A 19,777-nucleotide genomic window follows, 5' to 3' on the forward strand; every position below is an offset into this window, starting at 1 on the left:
GAGCAAAACACACGAATATTTTTATGATTTGTGAAACTTTCGATAACGATTGACATCGAGACATTATATCGCACGGAACATAACGTATCTCTGGCCACCAACAGACCAACTCGCTCCCAGGGTTTAAATGAAGACGCCACGCGGAACTGGTTGATTGAGCTGATCACGTGCCCTCTAATTTATTTTTAATTTCAATTAATAACACTTGGGTTACAAAGTGCTTTTGTAGTTGGGGAACTATAAAAAGCAAACACTTTTAAACCTCTCTTCAATATCCAGGTGCTTTTTCTAATATTGATCATTTTAAATCCAGAACATGACCAACCTCAAGTCAGGTGGTGTCTTTGCACACATCCCTGTTCCACAACCCTAAACTTGAGATTGGAATTGCAACTTGCAATTTAAAAGGCATGAAAAAATAATCAAGAGAGATGATTATATCATGTGAATTTTATTTCTCTCAAAAATATCTGTACATAGAAAAATTATGTCAACTCTGATAAGTTGGCACAAGTCGCACAATTTCTGCTCTACAAATGGGACAGTTGTTCACCTGACGTAAACATTCTCTACATGCACATATATGTCCGCAATCTAAAATTACAACATTCCGAGGTCTTGTCAGACAAATCACACAAGACTGTCCCTCTCCAGCTTCAGACGTCTCTCCACCACTTAGCACTAGATGAATGACCCTATCCATGTCGTCTCTACGTGGTGCTGCCTGTGGTGCTGCCTGCCACCTTCTCCTTCTTTTTCTCCACCACCGATAAAACCAGATTAAGAGCAACACCCCACCTGCAAATGCGAAGCTCATTGTAACATATTTCCATATACGAAGAGATTTTGTCTTCTCCCGTATGATTCCATCCAGCGGTAGTTTGCTTAGAATGTATTCTTCATTCTCTGGAGGTCTCATTTTTAAAATACCATTTCGAAGTGTAATTTTCCCTACAGCAGTGAGCGAGGTTCCTTCAAGCAAACCGTCCTCAATTGTTTGGATTCCTTTAGTCTTCTCACCGCTGACCCATTGGACAAGACTTGTTGAGATTGAACGTGGGTCAACAGGTTCATATTTGCTATAGATTCTGTTTAACTCTAAACCGGATGCAGAAAGTGGTTCATCTATAGTCACACTGTGTCTTGAAGCGTTCAACGAAAAGGGAACATGATTCACAACTGAGCTGATGGTACGTGTTGTGTCATGCCTAAAAATTGAATGACCATTGCATTACTGAACCTAGCAGAACAATGAACATAGACAATTACCCTTATCAATGATAAAATGATGCCAGCCAAGTGTGTTAGGTAATGCAAGTTACTCTCCCTTCCTGTGGTGTTACTTGGTGTTACACAACAAAATATACCAATGAAGAAGTTTAATTTAGGTTTACTTACCATAGTTTTGATGATTTTACCCACTCTACTTTATGTTCATATAAAGTTAATTTCTGAATTAGAACCTTGGCTGACGGCACATTGCTGGTTGGTAATGTTGACTCAAGAGCTTTTGCATTACCACGGATTGCAACATAATCCAGCGTATGGTTAGGAGCTTTTTCAATTTTCTTTAACAGAGCTTTACCAACATCTAGTGATTCTGTGTTCTAATTATGAAGAAGATATTATATTTCATTGGAACAATTAAAACAGTTTAGAACTGATAGAGCTATCCAGTGTACTGTGTAAATAAAGTTAGTTTAGTTTAGGTTTCCTCCTGTAGTAATACTGGATCAACAAGCCCCTAACTGGACCTCTCCAGTTAAAAAGTGATAATGCTATTATTAAATCTAACATAAAATAGAAGAAAATAGTTAATTAAATGAATAAAATATTTCGATCTGATGACTTCATTGATGTGCATCAATACCTTGAGGTGACTTGCGGCATCTTGTATATTTCTGTAGGCAGAATAACAAAGTCCAGCTATTGCTAGACTTCCAACACCGCCAAAAAACATAAATCCATCCATTTACTGTAACTGTTGAGATTTTCCTATAATTTTGTTATAACATTTAGAAAAAAAACAAAAATGATTAGAATTTGATACAGTTTGACGGGGAAATTCGGAGAAAGACGAGCCCACAGGTTTTTACAGAAAGAAAGCGATTCGGCATCTTTCAAAGCGAAACTTCATGTGAGGAAATTGAGAGTTGATCCTTATAAGTTATACCGCGCATGGGCAGAGCAGAAAAAGCAAAAACTGCTGAGAATATGTTATCATTGGATATTTTTATTTAAATTTATTAAGATATTACAAATTACTTTTGTATCATTTTCTTTTCTGGATCAAATATATATCTCTTAAAATCCAAGATTATTTTCACTGATGTCATCTTTTCACCCTCATCCACACCTCTACCTTTGCCCTTCTTGCGTTGCCCCGCATTCATCATACTAAAACTCTCTGGTGAGAGACCCCCAGGGATACGGACTTTAAACTTCCCGCTTTGCCCAAAGCTTCCCTCAATCACCCCAGCCTCACCAGTGGAGAGCCTCACTTTGAGGTTGGAAAATAATGCCATGTTTGTCTCCTTTTTAAACAATCCTTTTCCAATCAAAGAATATTCATCAACCACCCTTTCGACTTCACCAACACGACTTTTTGTCTTGAAAATCTGTAATCTTGGCAACATGGTTTCAGTGTAATTCTTGTCTGTAAACATTTCCAAAAATTTTCCATGAAAGGCAAGACGGCAAGTGTTCAAATGGATGTCTGCATCTAGACGGGAACCAATCACAAGGCTTGAATTTGGACATGTGACTGGCCTCTCAAGCTCTAAAACTGCAAACTGGTGTTCCAAGTTAACTGCCATTTCAGGATTGTCAGCTGTCTCCTTGTCTTTCTTCTTGGATACTTCACATAATTCCTCTTGAAATACATACTCTTGGGAAAAGTTAAAATCCTCTCCAACAGGTGGTGTGTCTACCAAAACAGGTAGCCCAAAGAATTGAGCTTTACCCATGACTGTTTCATGCCCTATGGTAATATGAAACTTAGCCTTTGAGGCGACTTGACTTTTGAAGTATTGGATCTTCTTGACATGGATAATTCCAGCAAAGATTGTTGGTACACTTGATGGTTGGCAAACAAGACCTCGCTCAAGCAGTTTAGGATCAAACTGAGTCACGCATATACCAGCTCGATCACCTTGGCTTACTTTTGAAACTGGTTGTCTGAACATCTGCATTGACTTGACCTTTTTGACCACTTTCATTGACGGGATTTCGACGTTATCATTCAGAGATACCATGCCTTGTAAAACTGTCCCAGTCATAACTGTTCCCTGACCTCGGACAGAAAAACAGTGGTCTACTGCGAACAGGAATGAGCCGCTGTTGTTTCGCTGAGGGACGTACGCTTGAGCTGTCAGTAATTCTGACATCTCTTTTATACCCAAGGATTCTGGCTGGCCTTCTGCTGCGGCATCTGGTTTTGCTGCAACTGCAATTATTGGAGAACCAGCAAATTTTGTTGCTTCTAACGTCTTTGAGAGCCTTTTAGTCATCTGAAATATGCGTATAAAAATACATAAACTGGGTGAAATTTTGCAAGTTGGAAGTGTAAGAAAATAATCAACAGACATACTTTTTCAATTTGATGTTCACGTTTTTCCTCAGGAATGAGATCGATCTTATTCAGAACAACAATCATCTTGTCGCATGTTATTTGACCAATTACAAGACATTCTGCAGTCTGTGTTTGTATCCCTTTGTTGATATCAACTACCAGTATCATCAGATCAATAATCTGAGCTCCACCTGAACAAAATTCGCAGCATTTCAATAAAGTTTTCATGGTTTATAATGATTTAATAGGATTATAAAGCATTGTTGATTTGCTTGCGAGTAACCGGAGGTATATTTCATACCTATAATAGTCTTGATTAAAGAAGCATGACCAGGACAATCGACAAGGGTAAACTGCAGCACATCATAAGGTTCTGATTCCAAGTGGACAGGAAGTGGCACCACAAACGAACTGAAGCCTAGATCAAGGGTAATCCCTCGTTCTTTGCTCTGAGGGTTTTTATCAAACGAAGCTGTGGATGCTGTCGTACTTAAAGCTTTCGATAATGATGTTTTCCCGCTGTCAATATGACCTAATACACCGACATTAAAATTTAGAATTCGTTGCTGTTTGTCCTCTGTGGAAGCCATATTTGCAAAACTGACGAGAGTAGACACTTCATGTAATACTAATTTTTGTGGTTTTTACAAAAAGTAAATTCTTTCTTCTTCTTTAGAAGACCTGAATACGTCTCTTTTGTGGTGCTCAGCAACAAAAGTAGTTGATGAAACTCACCAGCTACAAGCAAAACGTCAAACACAATTACGAATATACGTCATTTATTAACAAATAGCGTGCTTTGCTGTCATATTTAATAATTATTACAAATAATTTTAAAAACTTTCCGTTATACGGTTTGGAACATTCAATGATAATAACATAAATTCATTCAAAGTTTATATAACTTAGTACTTCTACAATGATGCACAGACAAGGAACGTCTGGATATTTTTGTAACAATAATATATGGTAAATATTTCAGTGAAACATCGAAGGATAGTATTTGAATTTAACAATTTTAACGGTGGGTATTCGTTATGGCAAGTTTACACGAAAATATCGGTTCATTTTCTTAAATGAAATTGTTGAAACCTAAACTGAATTTTGCGTTTGTCTTGAGTTGGAATATCTTCTTGTATGGGTGTTATACATTGAAAGAGCTTTCTCCAACTGAAAGACCTAAACTAACTGAAAGACCTGTGAGATATCGCAGCTAAAATCTTCACAAAGGCTTCTCACGAGGCTGCCACAGTAATGTCCTGGTTATTTTTCACGTGAAGTTTACCAAAACACGGCTTGCATACTCGGACAGGATCGTAAAGTTGTTCGGAAGGCACCGGAGACATGTCGTTACAGCATGAATTACAGAACACTTTGCCACAGTTTCTATAGGTAAAGAAGAAATTGATTGGAAAGATCCTATCCAATTATTGTTTATTCATCAAGTGTTATTACAGGAGGAAACCTAAACTAAACTAACTTTATTTATACTGGATAGTTCTATCAGTTCTAAACTGTTTTTCCTAGAGGTCCAGTAAGGATCATCTCTTATTGATCCAGTGTAACTACAGGAGGAAGCCTAAAGTGAACTCGCTTTCAATAAGACCTTGCCACTCCTCCCAACTCCTCCTCACTAGCTTGGGTTTACACCAAACCTGCAATGATGTTTTCGATTGGTGATGGTAAATGTTTCGTCACAACCTCTGCAACTAACGGCGAGGTGGTCTGGCACCCATAATACATGTGTGACATCAGCATCATCAACTCGTTCCCAACTTCCACAAGTGTCCGAAGCGGTATTACTGGACAGAGAATTTGAACGAGCATATGTCGGCTCAATGATGGAGTGCTAACAAAGAAACAAAAGAATAGTTTTATCAGTTCTAAACTGTTCTTCCTAGAGATCCAGTAAGGATCATCTCTTATTGATCCAGTGTTACTACAGAAGGAAACCTAAACTAACTTTATACTGGATACCTTCGCGGGTTCTAAACTGTGCTTCCTAGAAGTCTAGTAGAGATCTAATATTTGTTGACATACCATATCTTGCTTGTTGTTGACTTTTTGACGAAGTCCACAAACGCAACCACTCGCCTCTAGTTGTGTTTCCAATCCTTCGATCCTCTCACGATAACATCGCTCTAACTTGACAAGCCGCGCTTGCACGGGATCCACAACCAACGATAATCCATCCTCGTCAATGTATTTGCAAAGTTTATTATAAGACCGTTCCTTCGGCGAAAGCGGCGTGCCTCTGCAGCCATTAAAACTCCCCCCATCTTCTGAAAAGTGTTTCCTAATATTGCTAGAACTTGCCCCGTCTTGTGATAACAGAGGTCCATCAATGAAAGGCTTCAGGCGATGATTTGATTTACAATTAATAGCCTTTGATACAGTCTTTTTAGTGTTGTGTGAAGTTTCTAAACCGTTCAGCAGACAATCGTTTCCATTTTCGGAACCGTTTACCATGTGTTCGTCGTTATTAGAAGTGGATTCATCTACTAAGGTATTTGAACTACTGGTTAGACTGTCACCAAGATCATTCTTCTCTGACAAGCCTTTCTGATCAGATTCAGAACTATTTAATTTGTCCTTCGTTCCATCCTGATGAAGTGCAATATTGTCACTCTTAAATACTGCTATATTTTGATCAACAGAACTATTGTCACAACCTTCTTCTGTACAAGGTTCCAGCGCTCCATCGTGATCATTATTTCCACAACTAGTATTAGTTTCAATGGACTTTTCTGCCACGCCATTAGCTAATGATCCTTTAGCTGGACTTGCAGTCGAGATACCTTGAGATGAACCCGGGCTCACCATGGACTCAGATTTACAGACCAGAGATTTCGTGAGATAAAGTTCGGTATCATCTCGGGCTGACGAACCTGCCACGAGACTTCCGTCCGCGCTCGAAACTTTTACATCTCCGTCGGAGTTCCGTCGAGCAACGTTCGGGCGAATCTCGGGCTCGGTTCTTACATCGTCGTAATGAAACTCTTGGTCGTTATTTAGAGCAACGTCACTTGAGTTTAACGAGGTTGGGTTATCAAAAAATATAACAGGATTTGAACAATACAGAGAAGACCACAACATAATATTACGAACTTGATATTCTGGATACAAAACCTGAAACAAATGAAAATAAAACTTTTTCCGCTTAAAATCATTACGGCTTCAAAAATGTCAATGTTCGCCCAGGCAAGCTCAAACAGCCAAAAGTAGACTTGAGGAAAGTTTAAAGACCTCGATCTCTCGATTTTAAAGTTTTATTTTATTTACATGCATGGTTATGTTTGTCTCCTGTCATGTGGAGCAACCCAAAACAGCGAATATCTCACCTTTTTCTCCTGCGGAGAATATAGAAAATTTCTACAGTTCCTTGACTGAGATTCCAGCATGGACCAAGCTGAACATGTGCTGTACCGAATGTTTGCTGTGAGACGCTCTTGTTCCGTGTTACAAAGGAAGGTACCATAGAGACAGGAGTATGTATGGTGGGCCAGTTTGACCTGGAATAAAGGAAACAGGCTCTAAGGGAATGTTCGTACTTTGCCAACTAGCGTGCCTGCTTTCCAATCCAACTAGCGTGCCTGTTTGCCAACTAGCGTGCCTGCTTTCCAATCCAACTAGCGTGCCTGTTTGCCAACTAGCGTGCCTGCTTTCCAACTAGCGTGCCTGTTTGCCAACTAGCGTGCCTGCTTTCCAACTAGCGTGCCTGCTTTCCAACTAGCGTGCCTGCTTTCCAACTAGCGTGCCTGCTTTCCAACTAGCGTGCCTGCTTGCCATTTATCATGTCTGCCTATTAACTAGCGTGCCTGTTTGTCAACTAGCGTGCCTGCTTTCCAATCCAACTAGCGTGCCTGTTTGCCAACAAGCGTGCCTGCTTTCCAACTAACGTGCCTGTTTGCCAACTGGCGCGCCTGCTTGCCATTTATCATGTCTGCCCATTAACTAGCGTGCCTGTTTGTCAACTAACGTGTCTGCTTTCCAACTAGCGTGCCTGTTTGCCAACTAGCGTGCCTGCTTGCCATTTATCATGTCTGCCCATTAACTAGCGTGCCTGTTTGTCAACTAACGTGTCTGCTTTCCAACTAGCGTGCCTGTTTGCCAAGTAGCGTGCCTGCTTGCCATTTATCATGTCTGCCTATTAACTAGCGTGCCTGTTTGCCAACTAGCGTGCCCGCTTTCCAATCCAACTAGTGTGCCTGTTTGCCAACTAGCGTGACTGCTTGCCAACTAGCGTGCCTGCTTTCCAATCCAACTAGCGTGCCTGTTTTCCAATCCAACTAGCGTGCCTGTTTTCCAATCCAACTAGCGTGCCTGTTTGCCAACTAGCGTTCCCTGTTTGCCAATTAGCGTGCCTGTTTGTCAACTAGCGTGCGCGTTTGCCAACTAGCGTGCCTGTTTGTCAACTAGCGTGCGCGTTTGCCAACTAGCGTGCCTGTTTGTCAACTAGCGTGCGCGTTTGCCAACTAGCGTGCCTGTTTGCCAACTAGCGTGAGCGTTTGCCAACTAGCGTGCCTGTTTGTCAACTAGCGTGCGCGTTTGCCAACTAGCGTGCCTGTTTGTCAACTAGCGTGCGCGTTTGCCAACTAGCGCGCCTGTTTGTCAACTAGCGTGCGCGTTTGCCAACTAGCGTGCCTGTTTGCCAACTAGCGTGCGCGTTTGCCAACTAGCGTGCCTGTTTGTCAACTAGCGTGCGCGTTTGCCAACTAGCGTGCCTGTTTGTCAACTAGCGTGCGCGTTTGCCAACTAGCGCGCCTGTTTGTCAACTAGCGTGCGCGTTTGCCAACTAGCGTGCCTGTTTGTCAACTAGCGTGCGCGTTTGCCAACTAGCGTGCCTGTTTGTCAACTAGCGTGCCTGTTTGCCAATTAGCGTGCCTGTTTGTCAATTAGCGTGCCTGTTTGTCAACTAGCGAGATCAACCGTCTGCGATATCAATAAGTTATTCTCATACCAAGAACGTTTCGTTGAACTCAAAAGAGCACGGGAACTGTCTCAATAACTGATGAACACAATCCAGGAACTGCAGAAACACAGGACATCGCTCATTCACGTCATCGTCATGGAAACCATGACCGCAGCGGTCTGCAAACTTGTGACCGAACGCCAGCCATTCACGTTCAAGTAACACGCGAAATCCCTAGGGAAAAGTTCAAAAACAAAGGGAGTGTTTTTTAGCGCAGTTAGTTATCATTACTACTCATCCTTTGAGGAGAAGAGCGCCTAGAAAAAAAGTCAATTAGGCGGCAACCGTTTGAGGATTTGTTCAACTGCAAGGGAGAACGTCTGACTCTCTGAACGTCAATGAAATAGATGAAGAAGTGAAACTAACCTTTATTGTTCTATAATATGGATCTAAAAGCAACTCAGCCAGCGCGACAACCTGGGGTGTTCTATCCCAGCCATCGCTGCAATGAACAACAACGTGTTGTTTTTCCTGTTCAATTGCCTTCACGACCAACAACGCTGTTTTGATCAACGCCGAGATATGAGAGAGCCATTTCGTCGCTTCCAATGCTGCTAACCAACTGACCAGGAAAAAAACATCTTATAAGAACAATCCGAAGGCAAAAAATCCTTGAAATGCGGCAAAGAAACGCGCTTACCCGGTCTGTTCCTCTTGCTTACAACAAATATCCCGCAATGATTGAAAACTCTTGCGAATTGTGTGAATATTTGCTAGTCCCATGAACTGGATTTTACAATTCGGATAATACTCTGAAAAAGAAACATCATGTGTAAAAATAGACGCCTTTGTGCATGCCTAACTAGGCTATTGAAGTTTCTCAAAATACGTGACCAATGCTACAAATCTCGGTGCCAAAACGAAGGACATACCTGTACACTCGCTTCCGCCACCTTTAACACGATTACCAAAGGCCGCTGCGTACGATCGACAGTCGACAACCAGGACTTTCTTGTCAACTCCATTACACGATGATTTCTTGTTTAAATTGTCTAGGTAGAACAGAAAGCGAGTTATATCTTTCTGGAACAACTGGATTTAGTTTCACTATTTTGATATTGTTCTGCAAACACTTCCAGTAAAGGAGATCTCATGTACCGTAACTGGATAACCGAATATTGCTGGAATTTGATGGTACTAGACACATGTATCAACCTATCGTGCTAATCAACCTGACCTACCTGAATAACCGTTCGTATGCGAAGTGTCTGAATCATCATCGTTAGAGGAACAAGATGTGTCTGAGAGACTGTCATTCTTGCCATTCTGGACTGGCTTCGAAGCAGCTGAGTCAGGAACGCTTCCCAAGGTTTTAAGATAATATTCATCATCAGCACAACGCCAATATAACATTCCAACTTCGGGTTGGCTACACCGCACTATGACTGAACCATTTTCACTGTGCCTGGGTTTAAAAAAAAACCACAACTAAGTTACAAAATACATGTTTGAAGATCCATTTGCAAGCTAGAGCTGATACATTCAGAGACAGCTACAAGTACTATTCTTTCAAGTGCGGAGGATAATACGAGAAGGGTACTGACAGTTTATAAGGCACTATCCTACCTCCAAACAGCCGAAGGGAATCTGTTACTTGACCTAAACTTTGCAATATTTTCCAATTTTTCATCTGTGATATTACCAGGCACAATGTGCAACTTGGGATAAGAAGAACAGAGCCTAAAAATACAGATGGACCTCCCTCCGTCATACAACTGCATGGTCTAGTCAGGAAAAGCTTCTTTGATCAGAGCAGAACAGAATAGAATCAAGATTAGATCAACTTACTTAAACTTTGAGTTGATCTCAGTGATCTTCCAAGCCGGATCCTTTTCGAAGCCCATTCTCTTATACTCATGCAGAAAGTCACGGTTCAACGTGTCTGGTAATGAATGAAAACCAATTTAAGCTGCTTTCTCTTCACCTGCAGTTTTCTCTTAATCTTCAGTTATGAGATAAAAAAATACTGTATAATCCAGCTTCAATTACCTCGAGATGGAAGGCACGTCAAGTCCCCATCATTACAAGGGCTATCAGGAGGCGTATCCTCACACCAAGCGTAATGGGCAAAAGCAAATAGTTTTTTCAGGCAATTTGTATCAGTTCCACACTTTTTCCTCAGCCTATTATACCACTTGTCACCCTCTTCAGCATTATCAAACATTAACCTGAAAGGAATTATTTCATTGTCATCAGTGCTAACCTATAAGATGTTGATGTCAATCACAGGTAGTAAAGGAATTTCATCTGGATAACTTAGAACTAATAGGATCTTGCACATACTGAAAAGATTGTCCATTTTTACAACAAATGAATATTTCTGGGCATTCTTTTCCTTTCCATTCCAAACTCTCAATCAACATCAATGGGACCTACAAACAAATTGCATGTGCACAATTTATCACTTGAGTATATATTACCATAAACATGCAATAGCAGAGAGCACTCCAAGAGATGGCAAACCTCTGTCTTAAGATGCATAATTTATGAACAACCTAATTTGGCATTCAATGAGTGTTTCTTAACTGGGAAAAGCAAAACAATTTTTTGTTTATATTTATTTTGTCCTGTATAAATTTCATTTAATTTGATTACATTTAAATGTCCAGAAGACATGTTCTCCTAATTAAAAAGGGTGTTGACTAATCAAATGTGAAAATAAAGGCAATTAAACTTTCAACTTTAAAATCGCAAACATCCATTTTTAATTTATGTAATTCGGTGAGTTAATGGTTAATGGCAGCTTAGAAATGATATTGCTCAACAAAGCAACATCCACCCTTATTTGTTTGCAGAACATTATTACATTAACTGCAAACTTTGTTTATGTTTGCAAATTAAAAATTCCACCTGTAAACATGACTGGTGTAAACAATCTTAAACATAAACATGACCAAGCCTTTCTGAGCTAGGTCTCCCTCAAGAGCACTAGTTAATTTGTTTTGAGTTAATTTTCGAAATAATGTTTGTATCAGAATCCAAAGCAGTCAGTCCACTTACATTTACAAATGAGTGTTGAAACGCAGCAAAAAAACGGAAATTTGAAATGGCAAAGACTGAGTCGGAGCATTTTCCAAGGAATTCAACATATTCACCATCCAACTCAGGAAATGGGACTGAAAGACTTGGATCGTCTATAAAGCAAAAACAAATTATCATTTTCGAAACAACTGCCTTTAATTGTAAATACAAATTAAGATACTAAGAAGTTTATGTGTAACTATAGAGAACAATCAGCACATTGGGTGAATAGGAAGTAAAATGTGACTTGCTATTTTGAGGGCTGGACTGAATTTAGGGTTAACAAGTGGTTATTCAAGGATTTGCTATAAATTGCTTGTGTTATTTATCCTATGCTAGGGTCAATACATATCTTCAGAAGCAGGGTAATCTACTAAAACGGACACACTTTATGTTATTTCTCAATCTTCATATTAAAAGAACTCCAACCTGGGTCATAAAATTGCTCTCATTTTTATTGTGTCTCTTTAAAATTCAAGACAAAAAATGGACAATATATACTGGCGAATGCAAATATTTTATGGCTATTGTACACTAGAACAATTGTAAATCTTAACAAGTATTCGTGGCATTTTGCCAAACTCGGATTTAAACGGAAACAACTGGGTCGTATAGGGTAAACAAACAGTACTTTTTGGGCAAATTGCCATTTCTACAAGTTTAATCAAAATCAGAAGTGGCAAACAGCAATCATTAAGCATGATTTTGATAAGCAATAAACTGTTTGCTATTCTTAGCTATTTTCAGATTCTTGAACAAACATGAACAACGTGACGCCGGAAGAGAAACGAAATTTGAAACTCGACAGAATTTGAGGTTAAATAGTTTGAAAACACGTAAATTCTTTTAGTACGATATCCCTACGAAGAATGCAGTTTCCCCAACAGGTCTAAAGATGCAATCTCTTACAAAAGCCTATTTTGAACCAAAATATAAGTAAATCGACACCACAGAATAAATACAATTTCGCATAAATATGCAATAATTATTTTCGGTTTCGTTTTTGTATGGATCATGTAACTTTTAATGCAGTGAGAAGCCTACGTGTAATCAAGTGATTGCACAGATTTGAACTGAAAAACAAAGCTACGATAGTGAAGGACACATTTAAGGTTACCAACCAAAAACAAGTTCCTTCTTTGGATACGATTCTTTCAAGTGGATATACACCAGACTGCTTGGACCTGATACACCGTTTTCTTTCATATTTCACAAACAATGTTTGATCTGCAAACAACGATGAAACCGTTTGTACACTTTAGCCAAAATAATAAACTCCACACAATCGTGAGTTTAAAAACAATCTGTAATTTGGAATCCAGTTGAAAAGACCCAATTGAAACAGCGACGAAGCAAAATTTATACCTGAAGACTGTCAAACAGTAGAGTACACTTTACTTTGCTCAAAACTTTGCACTTATATCGCAAACTGGTGTACCTTAGCTCGGCAAACAAGATGTAGAATCGTAGCTTAGATCAGAAACAATGCACTAGAAATCCACGCCGATGATAGCTCAAGCATAGACAGTGAAAATCATAAAATTTGACACTCCTTCAACGCAAAAAGCTTCAAGCTAAGCTGGTCCACCATTGCAGGTACGGGAGGGGGCGTGGATCAATGAACTATGATGATGTCATTATTCGCCTCAGCCTGCCTATTTTTCACGCAGCTGCTTTGACACTCTGGGAGTATCCAACAAATCCATCATATAATCTCAAGCTTTAAATCCAAGTTTTACCCTAATCCATCCCAATCGTAACTTAATCTATAGATAATCATGGTCTAATGTGATCATATTCAATATCAGTTCATATAATTCTCAGATTCTGTTGAAAAATCATACCAAATGTCTAGGATTTTAACAGAACTTCTCCTGTGTACAAAAGCTCCATATATTCAAGGCATTTTACAAAATACTAGAACGTGTTTAAGGTTGTCTACTGTTAAATTCTGTAAGCAAATTCAAGAGGTGGTTCTGTGTGAATCTGAATTAGAAGAAAAATTTGTAAAAGGATTTGGGAAAGGTGGACAGAAGGTGAATAAAACTAGCAATTGTGTTGAACTAAAGCATATACCGACTGGAATAACTGTCAAGGTTTGTACCTAAAAATACATGGACTTCTAACATTCATTCATTATCAAGCTTTGCTATTCTGTACTGGTTTTGAATGAAGTTTCGATACTTAATTACATAACTGTGAGTCTCTTTTTATTTTAGTGTCATCAAACAAGATATTTAGAGAGAAATAGAACACTTGCTCGAGATTTACTCTGTGAAAAACTAGATTACTTTTACAATGGAAAAGAGAGTAAAATTGCAAAGAACTGGGAAAAAATACGGAAACGGAAAGCAGATTATGTCAGGAAACGAAACATCAAAAACAAGCTTTTGGAACTTGATAAAGGCTCAGAAGATAATAATTAATATTTGTTTATTCTGTAAATAACATTATAATTTTATGTACAAAGTTGGTTTCCAGTATTGTAAATATAATAAACTGCCATCAATTGTGTCTGAACTACCAGGGTAATGCTTAAAACAGCATTATTCTTATGATCATTTCCATATAGTTCAAACACAGATCAATGAAGCACATTTATCTTATACTGATAATAAAAGATGGACCAATGAAATGCTTTAGTTTGTTATGTTCTTTGACCTATTTTTAAGGCAGGTTTCAGCCATCACAGCTTCATCCCTGCTTCATCCATTAGGCTGTGAATGCTTCCTGACTTATTTCCTTGCATTTCGTTCCGTCTCCAGAAGACAATCTCGAACTAATGCTCTTGCATGAAGTATCCCCTTTCTTAATCGTTCGCCGGCATTCTTGCTCCCAGCGTAACTTGGTTTGACATCTTTTCCCAATTCCTCAATCACCCGAAGCAGTTCATTATAACGCGATGAGGGGATTGGTTGATGAGCAATCTTAGGTTTTGATTTAGCTTGATCTGGTCTAACAACAGGAACCTGAACATTTTGACCTAAAAAACATTTAAATAGTGTTCTACGTCTGGTGATCAACAGCTTCATTCCAATTCGCAGACTTCACAGACATGTAGTCTAGCTTGGTTGCTCTTAGTAAAAGTGATAAACTTTTTAAGGGGGTCACCACGTCTCACCAAGATTGGCCCATAAAGTAAGTGTGCATTTTGCCATTTTCATCTTTGAAATCATACAAAAACAATGGCATATGAATCTGATAGAAGCTCTGTCATATTAAACAGCATACCTTGTCCGTTTTTCTCCATCTTCCAGTGAGAATGAACAATATTTATAAAACAAAAAATAATTTTCAAATCTTTCTTTCTTTCTCTTCAAAAGAACTCTTTACAAAAAAAATTAGTTTCCAATCTCCTAGAGCTCCCTCTCTCATTTGTTTCCACTTTAATCAAGCGCATTTTCCTGCTAAGGAATCGAATAAATAATAGTTTTAACGAATATTTGAAGGTATTTTGAGCATTTCTAGACAGTTTTAAATTGATTAGAACTATAATCTTATCATTTTCTCGCCTAATGGACTATAGTTTTACAATATGTTTTGAAAACAGTCCAAAAATAGACGTAAAATTGATAAAACTAATGATAAGAGCCGCGCCTGGGTTATCTGTACAGTAGGAAAAAAATTCGGCGCCAAACAACTTTGTAAACATTTGTTGTCCAGTGAATTGATAATTCTTTGTTTATGTTATGAAATATTGCTGATTTTCCTCGTAGAAACCATCACTTTACTATATCAATCAACGATATCTGCCGGCTTTTATTCACCGGTCAAGCTAAAACCTTGAAAATATATTGTAGAGGTAAAAAGATCAATTTCTGTCCCAATTTGGAATCGGGTCATGGAAGGCGGTAAATACAACGGCGTCCTTTCTGGGAAGAGTTTTGACATTTCAGGCCGAAAACGCGGTGCGTTCTTACTTAAAACGTTATAATAGAAGAGTGAATTACTATAGAATAAGGAGAGTTGCTTATATTGTCATTTCTGAGCTGTTTCAGCTATTGAGGGTGAACTGAGAGCGATGTTTGTGGTACATATCTCAAATTCCGCAAAAATATTTGGAGATTAAATGCAAACAAATGCCCATAATGTAAATGAGATGCTGACAAGTTGTTTTTTTTTGTGTGCAATGTTAATTCAAAGCATTGGAGTTTACGATTTTTTGTTGAGACATTGTGATCTGGAGGTGATCAAGGTTGGGCCAGGTCAAAAGATTATGAGATTATCTGTGATAATCCCATGTACCTGAATAGGTTCCTCTGTACTGTAGGTCATAAAATGTTAAGATTATAGATCCAACCACCATGCATTTCTATAATTATGTTGGTTTAAAACCATCTCCCACATCCAGATCAACCACACTCTGGAGTGACCTCATCTTATCAACCAACATCATATTACCAAAGCACTCCAAAAGTAAAGGTAAGGAAGACAACTTTCACTCACTCAGAACTTTCTCCATAAAATCCTTCAATCCTTTCCTACCCATGACAAACCATGATCTACTTCATCTTTATTCATTCAACTCATTCCAACCACCAGAGTTCACTGTCAAGTCCAGTGTCACTGATGAATGGTTCAATGACGCGATCACCATCATCTGCCAGCCGATCACCATCCAGTGTTGGCAGGAGATCAGCCAGTCCTTTGCAAACAAGCTCAGTAACTCCGACCCAATTGCATCATGGGACATCAACTTCCCCAAGACAGGTTTGAAAGAGATCATCTTTGCACCAAATTTTGTTTTGCACCAGAAAATGATTTCCCTTTTCATCTCTTTTTAGCTGTTGGACTTGGATACAGACACTGTTCAAAAACAGCGTAGAGAACTTCAGCTGCTTATTGTAGAGTTAAAAGACAGAGACAGGTACACTAGTCACCTCACCAACCATTGAATTGTCATAATTTGGTTAGCACCTTGAACTTATTCCTTCAACATATTTAGAGAGCTCAATGATATGGTACAAGCGCATCAAAAGCATCTCCAGTCCTGGGATGAAGACAGACAGCGGGTAATGATCTTTAAACTTCGAAGTGTCAAAATCTTTCATTTCAACTGACATAAGTATTTTCTGGATCTTAGATTCTTGCATTGGAAAGAAGATGTGCGAGACTGGAAGGTAATTCATCCTAGGAACTCATCAAGTAGATTTCATCAAGTATCGTTCATTAATTCTTCTTCATTCTCTTTTTCTAGGAGAGTTAAAGTCCAGAAATGAACAATGCAAAGCATTGACTGCGAGGTAACCAACCAGATCTCATCATCTCTAAGAAAGATTATACATCAATGGTTAACAGAACATTTGGATTTTCACATGTTAGGTTGAAATCGTCAGAAACTGATGAGACAAACAAGCGAAAAGAATTAGAGGCGACTGTGGTAAGATCTGCCCTGTCCACTTGTGGTGAACCTTTTAAAGTTCAATAAGATAATCCAAGTTTGAATATATTTGTCTAGGAGCGACTGAAGGAAATCACAGAGGAAGCTGAATTTGCTACTGAAAAACTTCAAGATTTAGAGGTGTCCTGGAACACTAACTTTATATATTTATACTCGATAACTCTATCAGTTCTAAACTGTTCTTCCTAGAGATCCAGTAAGGATCATCTTTTATTGATCCAGTGTTACTACAGTAAGAAACCTAAAATAAACTAACTTTTTTTATACTAGAAAGCTCTATCAGTTCTAAACTGTTCTTCTTAGAGGTCCAGTAAGAATCATCTCTTATTGATCCAGTGTTGCTACAGGAGGAAACCTAAACCAAACTAATCAGTACTGTGATATTCTTCAGGATAAAAATACAAACCTGAGTGATTCCTTGCGAGAACTTTCAAATAATCTTGGACAACTGCAAGCTAGAGAACAGGAGCTTCTGACTAAGATTAAATTAAAGGTATCGGAAATGTTATACATTTGGGCGGTTGAAAGAAAGCTGGATAGCGCTATTCACCGGATGGTGATTTTTTCATAGCGCTATATTCATCCTTCGTACAGCCCAGCCTTGATTTTAAACCCAGTACCGACCTTAGTAATTCGACATCATCTCGCAGGAGAATGACATCACTGAAGCCAACATTCGTATAGGAGAATTTCAACAGAAAACGAGAAGACTTGAAAACGCCGTTCAGGTTCGTTGGGAACACTTGGAAATCAGCGAGGAGACTTATGATTGAAGTTTCTAAGCTTTTTCTTGCAGGAATGCCAGACACATGAGAAAATCATGAAAGCAGAAAGAGATCAGTTCAGGGATCAACTGAACGCAACAAAACATGAAGTTGAAAACTTGCGAGGTTCTTGGTCTATTTTGTGATAATTAGCCGCCTTGGAGTTAATAAAGAGATGTAGATTATTGAACAGGTTTTCTTCTACAAATGACATTCCCTTGAATTTATTTAGGTGAAATGAGTAAGCAGTTCAGTGATGCTGATGACTTGCAGTCAGAGTTGGCTCAGGTAACTTGGAAACTGATTCTTCAATCTTCATAACAAAAACCAAACAGCTCGAGTCAGCCTAAAAGGCGCATGTTTCGTGGACTAACAACTTTCTTATACGTTTCAGTCCAAACAAGAAGTTCTTGTGTTACAAAAAGAAGTATTTCTCTCAGGTAGAAAGAGTACTTTAGTTCTCAATTGAAGATAAATGACAAATGCGTCATTCTATAGTAAGTTAACGCTAATTCCTTCTCTTTCCTTGTTCAGGCGAGCGTGAAAAACGCAAGGATCAATTGCTGGAACTGCAGAAATCCAAACAAGAACGAAGTGACTCTGAACTTCAACATTTAAGACAAGTACGAACCCCAAACGTTTCCAAGTGGCACTGAAACTCACGGATTACATCAACCACTCACTCACTCACTTCTGCTTTTTTAAATCTATTTCGTATCAGATATGTGAACGACAGCAACGAGATATCTCATACATGCAAATGCACCTTCAAACTTCACAAGAGTCGTTTCTTAAGAGTGAAACTAAAGATCAAGAAAGGTTGTTAAGATCTTGAAGAACTTATGTAGAATTTCATTGTATAGTAGATGTTAAACTCGAAGCTCCGTCGGTTTCTAGAGATGGTGTTGTAGCAATTCCAACTAAAGTCGTTTCTTTGCATTTTTTGCCAAGATTGTTCGACCATGCAACGATTAATAATCACCCGGAATGGTTGAACACTTCCACTGGAAATATTTCACACGATAGCACGCATGGCTTTCCATCAAGACAAACATCTCCACTCAAAGAGACAGCACGAGATTTCACCAACCTTTCATTAAAAGATCTTGAGTACGACCTCGATGGTCCATTGTCGTATTTCCCCGAAACAAAATCGCATTCATCCACAGCGAATTCTGATGGCCACTCCAATGAACAAGTCCATCGTAAAATAGGTTAGTTCGTGCACAACACTGGTAGAATGTCATAAAAAGCAAAGATTGTAAGCCCTCCCAAAAACTGAAGCGCTATTTCAAGCTAGTGTTCTTTATTCTTTACATCAGGATCTCCCGAACTGACTTCAGAGAGTGAGCAATACTTTCCCTTACCGTCATTTCCCGGCGTACAAATCTTTCCAATGACAAGTTTCGCTGATCCAAACCTTATGACAAACACTCAAAATGGAGATGTCACTGGCCAACCACAAGACGTAAGTGACAAAATCGTCGACGAGTTGTAATGTAACCATGTTATCTTCTAACTACAGTGAATTGAATGACAGTGATAAGTTGTTGATCAAGTTGTAGAAAGGTCTTAATGATAACCAACATCCAACTTCCATTTTTAAGAAGGAAAATTCACCAACAAGCAAACTACATCGATTACTGGCAGAGTCTCGTCAAATGGTACAAAATCTTGAACAAAGCACCATTACGACACCACCTACGGTAGATTAACATAACTTTATTCATTTATTATTAACAGTGCATGCTGATTTTTGAAAGAGAAATCCTTGGTCGCATTGCAGATGAAACAACTGACAAATGTTTTCTTCGTTTTCCAAAGGGTTCTGCTGCAGAGAGTTCTGGGAAACTGTCACCATCAACAACTAGCCCAAACACAGAATGATATTAACTGCTAATCAACCTTAGATTAACTTTAAGGTTGATCGTTTCGTTTTTCGTTGAGTTTTTAGTTATTTATGTACAGAAATCAGTTTAATATATACAGTGATTAACTTATAGTTTAGAACAATCAAGATGTGATATCAAGTTGATTGAAAATAAATA

General features: G+C 38.8%; 6 protein-coding genes across 8 annotated transcripts; 2 read left to right on the plus strand and 4 right to left on the minus strand.

Moving 5' to 3' along the window:
- Positions 1 to 435: 435 nt before the first annotated feature.
- Positions 436 to 2,060, minus strand: LOC114538275 (mitochondrial ubiquitin ligase activator of NFKB 1-like). The gene is made up of 3 exons (XM_028559427.1): positions 1,871 to 2,060; positions 1,399 to 1,607; positions 436 to 1,208 (listed from the first exon to the last, which is right to left on the minus strand). Exons 1-3 carry the CDS (start codon positions 1,970 to 1,972, stop codon positions 491 to 493), a joined length of 1,029 nt encoding a protein of 342 aa, XP_028415228.1. The 5' UTR covers positions 1,973 to 2,060; the 3' UTR covers positions 436 to 490.
- A 201-nt stretch (positions 2,061 to 2,261) lies between these two features.
- LOC114538238 (selenocysteine-specific elongation factor-like) lies at positions 2,262 to 4,161 on the minus strand. Its single transcript, XM_028559388.1, has 3 exons — positions 3,873 to 4,161; positions 3,590 to 3,762; positions 2,262 to 3,509 (listed from the first exon to the last, which is right to left on the minus strand). Exons 1-3 carry the CDS (start codon positions 4,159 to 4,161, stop codon positions 2,262 to 2,264), a joined length of 1,710 nt encoding a protein of 569 aa, XP_028415189.1.
- A 180-nt stretch (positions 4,162 to 4,341) lies between these two features.
- Positions 4,342 to 13,172, minus strand: LOC114538276 (myotubularin-related protein 3-like). Of its 2 annotated transcripts, none has more exons than XM_028559429.1 (16): positions 13,003 to 13,172; positions 12,686 to 12,791; positions 11,544 to 11,677; positions 10,827 to 10,915; positions 10,533 to 10,711; positions 10,332 to 10,425; positions 10,110 to 10,223; positions 9,725 to 9,948; positions 9,416 to 9,535; positions 9,184 to 9,295; positions 8,910 to 9,105; positions 8,532 to 8,717; positions 6,913 to 7,083; positions 5,612 to 6,700; positions 5,227 to 5,420; positions 4,342 to 4,957 (listed from the first exon to the last, which is right to left on the minus strand). In XM_028559429.1, exons 2-16 carry the CDS (start codon positions 12,768 to 12,770, stop codon positions 4,807 to 4,809), a joined length of 3,138 nt encoding a protein of 1,045 aa, XP_028415230.1. In that variant the 5' UTR covers positions 12,771 to 12,791; positions 13,003 to 13,172; the 3' UTR covers positions 4,342 to 4,806. The 2 variants fall into 2 exon arrangements, with proteins under 2 accessions (XP_028415230.1, XP_028415229.1); XM_028559428.1 differs by having other exon boundaries at positions 12,930 to 13,172.
- Positions 13,173 to 13,366: 194 nt separating this feature from the next.
- LOC114538273 (probable peptide chain release factor C12orf65, mitochondrial) lies at positions 13,367 to 14,034 on the plus strand. Its single transcript, XM_028559425.1, has 2 exons — positions 13,367 to 13,660; positions 13,784 to 14,034. The coding sequence occupies exons 1-2, from the start codon at positions 13,412 to 13,414 to the stop codon at positions 13,988 to 13,990; spliced, it is 456 nt and encodes a 151-aa protein (XP_028415226.1). The 5' UTR covers positions 13,367 to 13,411; the 3' UTR covers positions 13,991 to 14,034.
- An 11-nt stretch (positions 14,035 to 14,045) lies between these two features.
- LOC114538274 (cyclin-dependent kinase 2-associated protein 1-like) lies at positions 14,046 to 14,884 on the minus strand. The gene is made up of 2 exons (XM_028559426.1): positions 14,796 to 14,884; positions 14,046 to 14,547 (listed from the first exon to the last, which is right to left on the minus strand). Exons 1-2 carry the CDS (start codon positions 14,812 to 14,814, stop codon positions 14,300 to 14,302), a joined length of 267 nt encoding a protein of 88 aa, XP_028415227.1. The 5' UTR covers positions 14,815 to 14,884; the 3' UTR covers positions 14,046 to 14,299.
- A 258-nt stretch (positions 14,885 to 15,142) lies between these two features.
- LOC114538289 (coiled-coil domain-containing protein 62-like) lies at positions 15,143 to 19,642 on the plus strand. Of its 2 annotated transcripts, none has more exons than XM_028559446.1 (20): positions 15,143 to 15,472; positions 15,916 to 15,986; positions 16,107 to 16,274; positions 16,349 to 16,431; positions 16,510 to 16,576; positions 16,648 to 16,684; positions 16,762 to 16,807; positions 16,887 to 16,944; positions 17,023 to 17,085; positions 17,357 to 17,458; positions 17,616 to 17,693; positions 17,762 to 17,855; positions 17,962 to 18,017; positions 18,124 to 18,169; positions 18,264 to 18,352; positions 18,451 to 18,548; positions 18,681 to 18,943; positions 19,052 to 19,197; positions 19,340 to 19,435; positions 19,554 to 19,642. In XM_028559446.1, the coding sequence occupies exons 1-20, from the start codon at positions 15,406 to 15,408 to the stop codon at positions 19,614 to 19,616; spliced, it is 1,791 nt and encodes a 596-aa protein (XP_028415247.1). In that variant the 5' UTR covers positions 15,143 to 15,405; the 3' UTR covers positions 19,617 to 19,642. The 2 variants fall into 2 exon arrangements, with proteins under 2 accessions (XP_028415247.1, XP_028415246.1); XM_028559445.1 differs by having other exon boundaries at positions 15,147 to 15,472; positions 19,337 to 19,435.
- The last annotated feature ends 135 nt before the right edge of the window (positions 19,643 to 19,777 follow it).

This window comes from Dendronephthya gigantea, unplaced genomic scaffold, assembly GCF_004324835.1.
Source record: "Dendronephthya gigantea isolate DGI-Jeju-01 unplaced genomic scaffold, DenGig_1.0 000178F, whole genome shotgun sequence".
NCBI classification, from domain to species: domain Eukaryota; kingdom Metazoa; phylum Cnidaria; class Anthozoa; order Malacalcyonacea; family Nephtheidae; genus Dendronephthya; species Dendronephthya gigantea.